Consider the following 12,871-nt stretch of genomic DNA (forward strand, 5'->3'; position numbering starts at 1 on the left):
ATGGCGGCCTCGGAGGCGGCGGCGGCGGCGGGGCCCGCGGCTCTGGCGGCGGGCGCTCCTCCCGTCCCGGAGGCCGCGCGGGGAGCCGCCGCCGCCGCCGCCGCCTCGGGCCCGTGGGGGCCCCTGGGGTCCCGGCTGAGGGGCAGCCGGCCGCGGCCCGCAGCGGCACGGCAGCAGCCCGCGGCCCCTGCGCCGCCCGCGCGCGAGCTGATCCAGCCGTCGGTGAGCGAGCTGTCTCGGGCGGTGCGGACCAACATCCTGTGCACCGTGCGCGGCTGCGGCAAGATCCTCCCCAACAGCCCGGCGCTCAACATGCACCTGGTCAAGAGCCACCGCCTCCAGGTGAGCGCCGCGCCGCGGCCGGACAAAGCGGCCTGGGGCGCTGGGGTGGCCGCGCGGGGGCGGCGGCTCCCGGCTCCAGCCCCGGCGTTGCCTGGCGTGGCTTCGCCCTGCCGCGCCTGGCGAGGGCGCCTTGTTCGGATTCTGTGGATGAGAAACAGGTGCTGCCCGCTTGCTTTCCGCCGGCCAGCGATGCCGAGTGGGTCCTGCCCAGTTGTTGGAAAGCAGCTGCTGCAGGTTTGGCCCTAAGTGCCGTCACTTGCAAGTTTCTGCTTAGGAATGGGACCCCAGGGACTTCCCGTGGATTTCCGTTAGGAGGGCAACAGTGTAACGTGACAGGTCTGAGAAACCCACATTATGTAAAAGGGGGCGTGATTTTCAACCTTTGGTGCACTCTATAGGAAGGCTATTAAAAATCCAGATGTCTGGCCCCACCCCAACCTATTAAGTCATAATTTCTGTCATTACTGTCATGCCAGCAGTGACATAATAGGAAAACGTAAGTCACTGTAAAGCAAGTTTGTGTATATGTAGCTTTCCAGCGTCTGAGTTGACTCGATTACCCAAGTGTTGCATGTTCTGAGCTTCAGGTAAATCCTCATATGAAACCATCTTCAAACCCGACTTCTGATAAGATCAACAGGAATTCTGAGGTTGTAATCCGTAGTGGAACAGATAAACGTGTTGTCTTGGAAAGGTGATCTCTTTTACACCAACAGAACCAAAGATATAACAGCGTTCTCTTGTGAAAATCTGTCAGGCAATGCGCACGGGGTATGCTGAGGAAGACCTGCAGGCAGGCTGTGGTGTTATACAGAAGAGTTGGGTTTCCCAGAATGATCTTCAATGTACTGTTTTCTCTTTCATACTAAATTTTAACTAAATCTGTCGTTCGTCGGGGATTGTCCAGCCTGATACCTAGGTTCTTGACCCACCTTCAGTGTTGTCCCCTGGCTGGTAGACATAAGTATGTCTCTGAGCATAAAGCGAAGTTTGTCCAGGAACCCCTCGTGTTAACGAAATTACTCTAACCAGCATTTCTTAGCAATTTATATTTTTCTTTTCTCTGGATTTGCTGTTGGGAACTCTAATTTTCAAGATGTTGTTAAGCCTCTGTTTAACATAAATATACCACTTAGCCTTCAGGACTAGTTTGACAGTATGAGTAGGTTTATTTCTGATTATGTTTTTAAAATAATGTAATGGTCAGAAATCCACAAGAGACCAGTACATAACATAAAATAGGCCTGAGAAAAAGTATGTTTGAACCAATACAGGTTTTGATAGTTAAACCTTCACATGGACTTAAGTATTTCAGAATACTAGTATCTTCCTTTGCCTAGAAATTAGGTGAAGTCATTTGGTTTTCGTCATTCACTTTTCAGTTTTATTTTATCTGAAGACAGCACAGTATACTCAGGATCTCTTTCTGAACTTAAATGTAGAGCAGTGAAAGATGAACATTTCAAAGATTCCTTCAAAGTCACTGGATCAACCTTTTTAAGCAAGAATTAAACTCTGTTTCAGAACCATTATTATTTTTGTTTTTATTTTTTCTTTTCAAACAGCTCACTTTGCTACATTCTTCTGCTGATTATTTGTTATAGTACTGGAGATTGAACCCAGGGCCTCACACATGCTAGGCAAGCACCAAGCTACATCCCCAGCGCTTTTTATTTTGAGTCAGGGTCTCCCTCCAACTTGAGCTCCTGCTGCGCCTCCCAAGTGGCTGAGATTACAGGTGTGTGCTGCTGCACCTGGCCATTACCTTTCTAACCAGAGTGCCAGTAGCTCCTGGACATCCACTGTCTTGGTGGAAAGGAGTCAGTTTTCTTTAATGAAAGTAGCCAATGTGACAAAATAGACATGTCTGTATTGTGGTGCCCCAGGGTGGCAAATCTATACCCTTAGCCTGATTACTGCCTGGAAAACTCTTCACACTTTATTCTTGATACTTGATGTTATTAAAGTGTTTGGGAGGAGAGAGAGGCAAGAGAGAAGCCTGGGGACTTGGGCTGGCCAGGAAGTTCTCTGTGGCTTTGCGGGTGTCCTCAATCAGGTACACGCAATCCCTTTCTAGTCTAAAGCTATTTCTAAGTATGTCTGACTGATCCACTTTCTTATATTCAGTGGAAATTTTCATTGTTTTGGTTACACTACTTGCATCATTCTGATTTCTTTCCTCTGTTTTTATTTCCCAGGTTATGATAATCTTTTGTTCCTACCCCATTCATTGTTGTATGGTTCTTGTTTTAATATTCCTTTCATAATGTAAATGATTAACAAACCCTTCTGGAGGATGATGGGAAAGAATGGGGGAATTGAATTGTAAGCTGGAAAGAATTTGCTGCTTTTTGGGTTTATGTGGGTTCTTAATCTCCATATTCTATGTTATTCCTTTAAGAAAATTTGAAGTATCCTAATCCAACCTTGCCTGCAGTGGGATCCATAGAGAAATGGGAGCTATGATGATTTGGGATAGAAGCTAAAGTGATCCAGAAAAAGGAAGAGTGGGAGTAAACAGGCCTTTCTTGACTGCTAGAGATTCTTTGTTCCTTGGGTTTAAGAACATATTATGGAGCAACATTATATTTTTATATAAATATAATAAAAATATAACATTGGGGTTATTGATATCCAATATGACTGTCTTTAGAGGCCTCATTGCCACAAGATATAGTTCTGGCTTAGGGGGCCACTTGAATATTGTAGTACAGTGCCACAAGTTTATATTGGACATTTACTTTGTTCAGAATATTCCTAAATGCAACAGAAGACACAAGTAAATCCCTGCTCATGAAAGGATTTATGAAATTATAATTACAGCTCAAGCATCCAAAATCTGAAATGCCTTGAAATCTGGTAAATTTTTGAGTACCAAAATGATGCTCAAAAATTTTATATTTTAGAACATTTTGGATTTTCAGATTAAGTATGCTCAACTGCTGGAGTGTATACAAATATTTAAAAATCTGAAACACTTTGATTCCAAAGCAATTAAAGAGTAATCAGAGAAGATAAAGGGACCTAGAAAGTGTGTAGTTCGGGACTTTGTCCTGGACTTGGGTCATACTCTTAGGCTGTTAGAAATGTTTGGGTGAAGTAATGACATGATTAAAGCTGTATTTTGAGAGAGATGAATCTGACAAAGTCTGAATGATAAAGACATATTTAGAGGTTAACAACACAGTCCAGAGTCAGAAGACTTCAACCAGGAATAGAGAGAAAGGAACATCTGGGAGGTGGAAATGGTGCTTGAAGAGGGTGAGTTTGTGGTGTGGACACAGGAGGGAGTTTGAAAGAAAAGGGTTGCTTTGCACCTCTGAGGATGTATCAGGAGTTTTGAAGTGAGCCAGTCAGCAGTTTATGGAGCATGTGACAGCCTAGAAGCTGGAATATAAATGGTAAAAGATTTCCATAAAAACAAAACACTAGATGAATTGGTGAGTGAAATGAGGTTGGGGATGAGGGACAATGTCAGTTGTTATTAGAGCCAGCAGATTTGGTGTTCAAGAAAAGCATGGGCAGTTAGACTTGACCAATTGAATAGCTTAAGTACCACTTTAGTTTATTGGTGTTGAGTTGGTTGGCATAATAAAGCAAAGAAGGAAAGGAAAGCCTCTGCCGCCAGTGGCCAGAGCCAACATTAATTGCTTTATTGTGCGGTGAACACTTTCCATGTGTTAACTCAGTCCCCACAGCGACCCCCAAATGCTCAGTGTTGTTACTCCCACTTTGTAGATAAGTAGACCAGCCAGTTTAATTTGCTCTAGTCACATAAAGTGGCCAGGTAGAGAGTTGAAATTACAGCAGGCCAGCTCCAGAACTTCCAGACGTACAGCTACATTGTAGTTCTTATCCCAGACTGCACACTGGGGTCATCTGCAAGGTTATAAAACCAAATATGGGTTCCAATCCAGTTCCAAGACCAGAAAACCTGGGGCTGAGTCCAGGCACTGGTGGTTCTCAGGGCAGGGACCAGCCCCGCACCCACCCCCACCTCCAGTGCACTGCATGCAGCAGGTGGCCTGCTGTCTTCTATAAGGAGGAAGATGGCTCCAAGAGGTGTGTTAAATTTCTGTCTTTAAAAGGCTTAGTCTGGTGGGCTGGGGATGTGGCTCAAGCGGTAGCACGCTCGCCTGGCATGCGTGCGGCCCCGGTTTGATCCTCAGCACCACATACAAAGATGTTGTGTCTGCCAAAAACTAAAATAATAAATAAATTTTTTAAAAAAAGGCTTAGTCTGGGAGACAGGAACTATAGAAAAAAATGACAGCTCTGAAGGTAGCATAGGTGCTCTCTTGGAATTCTGAGAAAGATCTTCAGGGTGGTGACAGAACAAGGAACTGGACAGTCTAGAGCACTGAGCTGGGCTGGGCCCATGCTAATCCAGACACCTAAGCTACAGGTAATCCTGAGAAGCAGGTGCGCTCTGTTTTAGAAATGAGTAAACACTGGCTCAGAGGTTAACTACCTTCCCAAGATCACACTAGTCAGTAATGGAAACAGTACAAACCCAGCCCTCTCCAATGCCACATGCACTTCTACCTGATTTCTATCTTAAGGTAGAAGAAGGGTATGGGGCTCAAATTGAACCTTCAAAGAAGGAGACTCATCCAAGAATGGATATAGTGGGGTCCAACTGGAGGTGGGCAAAGCATTAGGCTGAGTGGGACAGTGTTTGAGAAAGGGAACAGGAAGGGCATCAGCAAGTTCAAAAAGGCCAGCCTCAGCAACTTGGCAAGACCCTCTCCCAAAAAAGAAAAAGGGATGGGAATGTAGCTTGGTGGTAAAGCATCACTGGATTCAATCCCAGTGCCACCAAAAAAAAAAAAAAAGGATTAAGTGAGGGGCTGGGGCTGTAGCTCAGCAGCAGAGCGCTTGCCTAGCATGCATGAGTCACTGGGTTCGATCCTCAGTACCACATAAAAATAAACAAATAAAATAAAGGCATGCTGTCCATCTATAACTATACAAAATTAAAGGAAAAAAAAAGGATTAAGTGAGTTGGTATGGAGACAGTGCTTAGAACTGAGCCTGAATCAAAGTTGTGTAAAGGTGTCAACTAGCTTTTTGGTACTTTAGGGGGCAGTGCAATGATCAGAGAAAGACAAAATGCCATTGAATAGGGGGTCCCCACGCCCTAGTCAAAGGAAGTTTTTTTTCAGGGACTTAAGACAAGGAATCTTGGGGTAGAATAATAAAGAAGACCAAAGGTGACACCCCAATCTTGACTATGAGTAACTGTGTGAGTCCATTTGCAAAAGAGAAACTAGCTGCAAGAATATGGATTTAAAGTTTCGAAGAGTTTTAAAGGGATAGAGAGAAGTCAGGTTTATATTTTATTTTATTTTTTTTTTTAAGAAAACATAGTTGGGGAAAAATTTACAGATGTATTGAGAATAATAATTTACATGCCATAAAATATATTTAATTTAAATGAATAACTCAATTATTTTAGTAGATTTATGCATGTGTAAACCCATCACCACAATCCAATTTTAAAACATTTTCCGCTCCCTAAAAAGAATGCTTGTGCCCATTTTCATATATTCCCTTATTTCTACAACCAGCCTGTTCTGTTGTGGGTTTTTTGAAAATAATTTTTTAATTTTCCTTTTGCAGGATGGCATAGTAAATCCAACAATTAGAAAAGATTTGAAAACCATACCAAAATTCTACTGTTGTCCAATTGAAGGATGCCCTAGAGGTCCCGACAGACCATTCTCTCAGTTTTCTCTCGTAAAACAGGTATTTCACTTAATGTATTTCTCTGAGGATGATATATAGATGGTATAAACCTGGTATGCATTCTAATTACTTAGCAAACACTACCAGAGAATTGAGAATAAGCTCTTGCTGAGCTGCTGCCCCTGTACCTCCCAAGTGGTAGGTACAGGGGTTGAGTGTGGGTGTAATTCCAGTGGACAGAAACGAGGCTTATCTTGGAGAGAACATTACCAGGAGTGGGTTGGAGAGGAAGAGAAGTACACCTCTCCATCAAAGAGCAAGAATATTTGTGCTCATAGTTCGCTTGGGTGAATCTGCTTCCAAGAGCTTAGGGCAAAGACACAAAGCCACTGTCCTTCCAGGGGAGTGAGAACCTGCAGAATCCAGGAACAAAACAATTTCAGGAGCAGCTATCTTAAGAGGAGGGAGGGGCCCAGCCACTAGGGAAAGAGGAATTTGGGCCTGGAAGAAGGCTCTGGAATGTTTCCTCAGGAATGCTGCAGGGTGTCCAGAGGAGAGCATCTCAAAGACTTTTGTTTTCCCTGCCCTGCAGCACTTCTTTGTAGGTCAGTCTCAAGGCCAGTACCCTGGATCCATTCCAAAGTCATCTCCTCTGTGCATGAAGCTAAAGCCCTAAGAAGAGTCTGGTGATAAACTGCAGTTACCCTGTTCTTTTATTGAGGGTGGACTGTTCTGTTTGTACCTGTGAAGTTGGGTGTCTTGATGTTCTCAGTACTTGGTGCCGTGGCTGTTTCTCACCCTCCTTCCTTCTTTGCTCTCTGTAGCACTTTATGAAAATGCATGCCGAGAAGAAGCATAAATGCAGCAAGTGCAGCAATTCCTATGGTACCGAGTGGGACTTGAAAAGGCACGCGGAGGACTGTGGCAAGACCTTCCAGTGCACATGCGGCTGTCCCTATGCCAGCAGAACGGCATTACAGTCTCACATCTACCGAACTGGTCACGAGATCCCTGCAGAACACAGGTAAAGAGCAAAGAAACAGTGGCACATAAGTCAGTAGCTGTGGGAGGAGTTTCATCTGAAACTTCCTGGAGAACTAACAGTACAAGGAGAGGAAAAGGAATGATGGACAAGCAACGTGACATCAAAGAAGGGAGCTTTTGGAAACGGCAGCAGTGCTAGCAAAGGATTGTATCTGGGCCTGGAATCTGACCCAGTTATTCCTCCTTTTTCTTTTTTTTTTTTTAAAGAGGGAGAGAGAGAGAGAATTCCAATATTTATTTTTTTAGTATTTGGCGGACACAACATCTTTGTCTGTATGTGGTGCTGAGGATCGAACCCGGGCCGCACACATGCCAGGCGAGCGCGCTACCACTTGAGCCACATCCCCAGCCCTATTCCTCCTTTTTCTATTGCTAACTCTCTGAGGGTCTCTTACTATGCCCATTTGAAATCTCAATTTCCACCATCTTCTGGTAAGGAATATCAGATTGCTGAAGAGTAAGTTTTATCATGACTCTGTACTACCATATATTTTTCTTTATCTGTAGATGGACACAATGACTTTATTTTTATGTGGTATTGAGGGTCAAACACAGTGCCTCACGCATGCTAGGCGAGCACTCTACCACTGAGCCACAATACCAACCCTGTACTTCTTTTTGAGGGCAGGGAAAACTAGGTCTTTAGAAATTTTTTAATGGAACATCTTGCCAGTCAGTGGTGCATGCCTGTAATCCCAGCAACTTGGGAGGCTGAAGCAGGAGAGTCTCAAGTTCACAGCCTGCCTCAACAATTCAGCAAGTCTCAAAATAAAAATTAAAAAGGACTGGGGAGGTAACTCAGTGGTAAAGTGCCCCTGGTTTCAATCCCTAGTACTCAAAAAAAAGTAAATTTCTATTTGTTATAATAGCTTCCAACTTTACGGATGATGAAACTTGTGTTATGTATACCTCTTTTGGCTTCCTTACAGTTAAATTCTAGTACTTACAGCATTAAAAAAAATATATATATATATGCTTTCTTCTTCCCTATCTGCATGTTTCTGAACATCTGCCCCATAATAAGCCCCATTCCCAGAAGTTCAAGAAGGGAATAGTCTTCTTTGGGTGGGGTCTGACCTCTGATAAGGGCAGTAGCATGTATCATTAAGACATAGTGTCATGGTCTAAGAAAGCTGCATTTTCCCCCCCAGTATTGAGGCTTGAATCCAGAGCCTTTCACGTGCTAGACTAGGCTGGCCTCAAATTTTGCAATCATCTCACCTAAGCCTCCCAAGTAGCTGGGATTACCTCACCCAGCTCAGAAAGCAGCATTTTAAAATTATTTTCTTTATGCTTTGTCATTGTCTTTAGGGATCCACCTAGTAAAAAAAGAAAAATGGAAAACTATCTACAAAACCAGAAGTTATCTAATAAGACCATTGAACCATTGAGCACTCAACCCCCTCCTCGACCAGATCCTCAAGAACTAGAAACTTCAGAAATAAAATTAGTAAATTCTTTTGAAGATTCTTGCAGCTCTAATGCCAGAAAACAGAGTGTCACAACACCTCCAAGATATCCTCAGAAGTTGCTTCTACCAAAGCCCAAAGTGGCTTTGGTTAAACTTCCGGTCATGCAGTTCTCTCCTGTGCCTGTCTTCGTGCCTACGGCCGACTCTTCGGCCCAGCCTGTGGTGTTAGGTATGGATCAGGGCTCCACTGCAGGTGCTGTGCACTTAGTGCCCTTGTCAGTAGGAACCCTGATCCTTGGCCTAGAGTCAGAGGCTTGTTCTCTTAAGGAGAGCCTACCTCTTTCAAAAATTGTAAATCCTGTTGTTGAGCCAGTTAGTACCGGTGTTCAAGTGAACTTGGGTAAAAATCTGTCTAATCCTTTACAAGAACTAGGGAACACGTGTCAGAAGAACAGCATTTCTTCAATCAATGTACAGACAGATCTGTCCTATGCCTCACAAAATTTCCTACCTTCTGCACAGTGGGTTGGCCCTGATTCCTCTGTATCATCTTGTTCTCAGACTGATCTGTCGTTTGATTCTCAAGTGTCCCTTCCCATTAGTGTTCACACCCAGACGCTTCTGCCCAGCTCTAAGGTAACTTCATCTATAGCCGCTCAGACTGATGCATTTATGGACACTTGTTATCAGCCAGGTGGGATCTCCAGAGAAACCCAAACCAGTGGGATGCAAAGTCCCACATGTGGCCAAGTACAGATGGACCAAGCTGGAATGTGCAGAGACATTTTTGAGAGTGTCCATTCATCATACAGTGTCCCTGCAGACACTATTATAAGCAGCAGCTTAGTAGCAGAGACAGTAACTCCTGGTTTGTTACCTCAGAATGACCCTAAGACTTTAAATCAAGATATTGAGAAATCTGCACCCATTTTGAGCTTCAGTGCACAGAACAGTATGCTTCCTTCACAGAACATGACAGATAATCAGACCCAAACCATAGACTTATTAAGTGATTTAGAAAACATCTTGTCAAGTAATCTGCCCGATCAGACATTGGATAACCGTAGTCTTTTGTCTGACACAAACCCTGGGCCTGACACCCAGCTGCCATCTGGCTCAACCCAGAATCCTGGAATAGATTTTGATATTGAAGAGTTCTTCTCAGCTTCAAATATCCAGACTCAAACTGAAGAGAGTGAACTTAGCACCATGAACACTGAGCCAGTCTTGGAATCACTGGACATAGAGACCCAAACTGACTTCTTACTTGCAGACACATCTGTCCAGCCCTACGGGTATAGGGGAAGTTCTCACTTCCTAGGCCTTGAGATGTTTGACACACAAACGCAGACAGACTTAAACTTCTTTTTGGACAGTAGCCCTCATCTGCCCCTTGGCAGCATCCTCAAACACTCCAGCTTTTCCATGAGCACTGATTCATCAGACACAGAGACCCAAACTGAAGGAATATCCGCTGCTAAAAACCTATCTGCCCTAGAGAGCAAAGTTCAGTTGAACAGTACAGAAACACAGACCATGAGTTCAGGTTTTGAAACCTTGGGGAGCTTGTTCTTTACCAGCAATGAAACTCAGACAGCAATGGATGACTTTCTTCTAGCTGATTTGGCCTGGAACACGATGGAATCTCAGTTCAGCTCTGTGGAAACTCAGACATGCGCCGAGCTGCACGCAGTCTCCAACTTCTAAAGGTTAAGTCCAGGTTGGATGGTGTTTATTATTTCCTTCCAGATTTAGATAATGGGAGCAGGGACAACAGTATTAACTCTGTTGAATGTAGCTGATGATGCAGTTGCTTAGATTCTTTGCAGTTCTTTGCCTTTTGTACTTGTAAACATAAATTTGTGTATAAATGTGAGTGTATTATAAAGTGTAAGATGTTGATCTAAAAATAATTGTTCTTGTGTTGCATACATTTGCCCTTTTATAGCTAGTCTTTCCATCTTTAAAACTATCTTGTTCCTATAAAACCAATACAGCCATTTAGCTGAAGCCAAGCTTGCAAGGTAGTAGATTGCAAACTTACCAAATCTCCAAAATGTTTTAGCAAAGTGTAACATACTTAAATTACACCTAAAATGTCTTCTAGAAAATGCTTCTGTGGTTGAAGACTCCTGTTGCTGCAGCTTCATCTGCTTTGCCATCTCTCTTCTGATTGGAAGACATCAAGGGAATTTACAGCTGTCTTCAGCTTTTGCAAGTTTCCATGTAGTCACTGCCATCCCTCCTCTCATGAGCTATTACTGATGCTAACATGCGCGAACAGTCCTTTCCTCACAAGAGGTTTGTTGCTGTGAAATTATTACTGCCTAGAGAAAGGGCAGCAAGCACTTAATGTAAATAGTGATTCTTCCAAGTACTACATCCAGACTAAGGAGACACGGTTGTTAAATCATGCCTGTTAGTTCATCCTGGGGTGTGTGGTCCTGTGCTTTCATACCACCATCAATCCAGAAGCCTTCTGTGCCCAGATGTGTGGGAGTTTTCCCCATGTACCAGCAAGCAGCTCTGCAGCAGATGCCACTTGGGTGTCCTCTAATGCTCTTCAATTCTGACACTATCTGGAGTCCAGGCCTCCAGAGTGTCTAACCCAGCACTTATAAATTAGGGTTGCCATAGTCTCCTCCCTGGGTTCAATTTATTCATGAGTGGCTGGCAGAACTCAGGGGAACATCATGTTTACTGGTTATTGCAAAGGATACAAATGAAGAAATGCTCAGGGTGAGGTATGTGGGAAGGAATTGGCTTCCATGCCCTCACTAGGAGAGCCATCTTCCAGGGATCCAAGTTTGTCTGGAAGCTCACTGAACCCTGTCCTTTTGGGCCTTTATTGAAACTTCAAGGGTATGATTGATGAAATCACTGGCCATGATCAACTTAACTTTCAGCCTCTCTCCCCTCCCAGAAGGTAGAGGGTTAAGGCAGGGTAAGGCTGAAGATAATCCCACCCCTCTAATCATGTCTTTGCTGTGATGAGTCCTCATTGTAAAGGTACCTAGGGGCTGCCAGCTACCAATGATCTCATTAACACACAAAAAAATTGCTGGAAATAACAAGGATTTTAGGAGTTGTCTACTACCAGGGAGGAAGACCAAATATGAATATTACCACATCTATAAACACCCTTCCTGCACTCCACAGCAGACCAAGGTGGGGCATAGAACTGCTTCCCACCATGCACCTACAGACTGCATCTGACTTGTCCTCAATGTTAAAGTAGGAAAAGAGGACACTACCCCTCAAACCCAGATTTCAAAACTTTATACTTCTGAGCTTGATAGGGCGAGAGTGCAATCTGCAGTTATTTTAAAGTTACTTTTCCTTCCATCCACCACCCATCTTTTCCTTGAATAAAGAAACACAGGTCTAATAAATTTATCATTTGTGTCTTGAGGCTAGTAATTACAGAATAAACTATCAAACTTGCTTCAGTAATCGAGAATATTTTCTATTTTGAGACAAGGACAGCATCAAGTATGCTTTGGGGGTTCTCTAGTTAGTAGATCCTGTTTTGTTTTGTTTGTTGATTTTTTTTCTTGGAATTGGGGATTAAACCCAGGGGCATTTAACCACTGAGTGACATCCCCAGTCCTTTTTAGTTTTGCTTAGAGCCTCACTATGTTGCTGAGGCTGGCTTTTTTTTTTTTTTTTTTTTTTTGAACTTGAGATTTTCCTGCCTTAGCCTCCCAAGCTGCTGGGATTGCAGGTGTGTGCCACTGTGCCCAGCCTGAATTCAATTGTTGCCCAACACTCAGGCAAGTGCAACCTGTGTGTTTTCAAACTTTACCCAAAAATGCTCTGTTTTTTCTGTGGCACATGCTTGTGCTGCTGAAACCTAACTCCTCAAAATAGAACTTAAGAAGGAAACTAATGATTCATTAAAGTAAATTGATGGTGTTGGTAATAATGCTTATCCCATATGTCTGAAAGAGAATTGGTAATGGATTAATAACATATCCAAGCAGATGAACTAATATCTAGTAGATAACTTTGCTTTGGTCACAGTTGCCTATGAATATGAGTTTCAAAATGAACATAAAGCCTTAACTTAGATTTTCATTGTTTTAGAATCATCACTGCCTTAATGTTCAAACATCTATTTAAGTTGTCCTGATAAAGAAGAAATGCATGTTTGTTTATGGCTTTTTGTAAATACATATGCAGTGATCTATGGCTTTACTTCTGTTTGTGGCAATGTTTGTTAATCCAGCCAATAGTTATTTACAAAAAGTGGAGCATGTGATTGTTCTTCATGTACAAGAACTGTTCCCCCAAAAAACCTTAGTTACCTGGATTGTCCTAAGATCATTTGTAAAAACTGAAATTCAATGATTAAAAGGAAGCTAGAATTCTTTTTGTGTGAGTTTT

At 43.2% G+C, this 12,871-nt stretch overlaps 2 protein-coding genes across 7 annotated transcripts in view; both read left to right on the forward strand.

Moving 5' to 3' along the window:
- The window catches only part of Gan (gigaxonin), a 383,888-nt gene that overhangs the window by 121,281 nt on the left and 249,736 nt on the right, over positions 1 to 12,871 (forward strand). The gene's annotated exons all lie outside the window — the stretch shown is intronic.
- The window catches only part of Atmin (ATM interactor), a 23,752-nt gene continuing 10,881 nt past the window's right edge, over positions 1 to 12,871 (forward strand). For 2 of the 6 annotated variants that reach the window (XR_013089319.1, XR_013089320.1), the window contains exons 1-4: positions 1 to 342; positions 5,965 to 6,090; positions 6,855 to 7,054; positions 8,386 to 10,786. Coding sequence is in view for 1 of the 6 variants with exons in the window: in XM_076839498.2 (XP_076695613.1) it covers positions 1 to 342; positions 5,965 to 6,090; positions 6,855 to 7,054; positions 8,386 to 10,192 (2,475 nt within the window). In the remaining 5 variants the exon portion in view is untranslated. Of the gene's footprint in view, positions 343 to 5,964; positions 6,091 to 6,854; positions 7,055 to 8,385; positions 12,856 to 12,871 lie in introns of those variants that run through there. The other 4 variants (XR_013089322.1, XR_013089325.1, XR_013089321.1 and 1 more) reach the window with 3 other exon arrangements.

Source organism: Callospermophilus lateralis, chromosome 18 (assembly GCF_048772815.1).
Source record: "Callospermophilus lateralis isolate mCalLat2 chromosome 18, mCalLat2.hap1, whole genome shotgun sequence".
NCBI classification, from domain to species: domain Eukaryota; kingdom Metazoa; phylum Chordata; class Mammalia; order Rodentia; family Sciuridae; genus Callospermophilus; species Callospermophilus lateralis.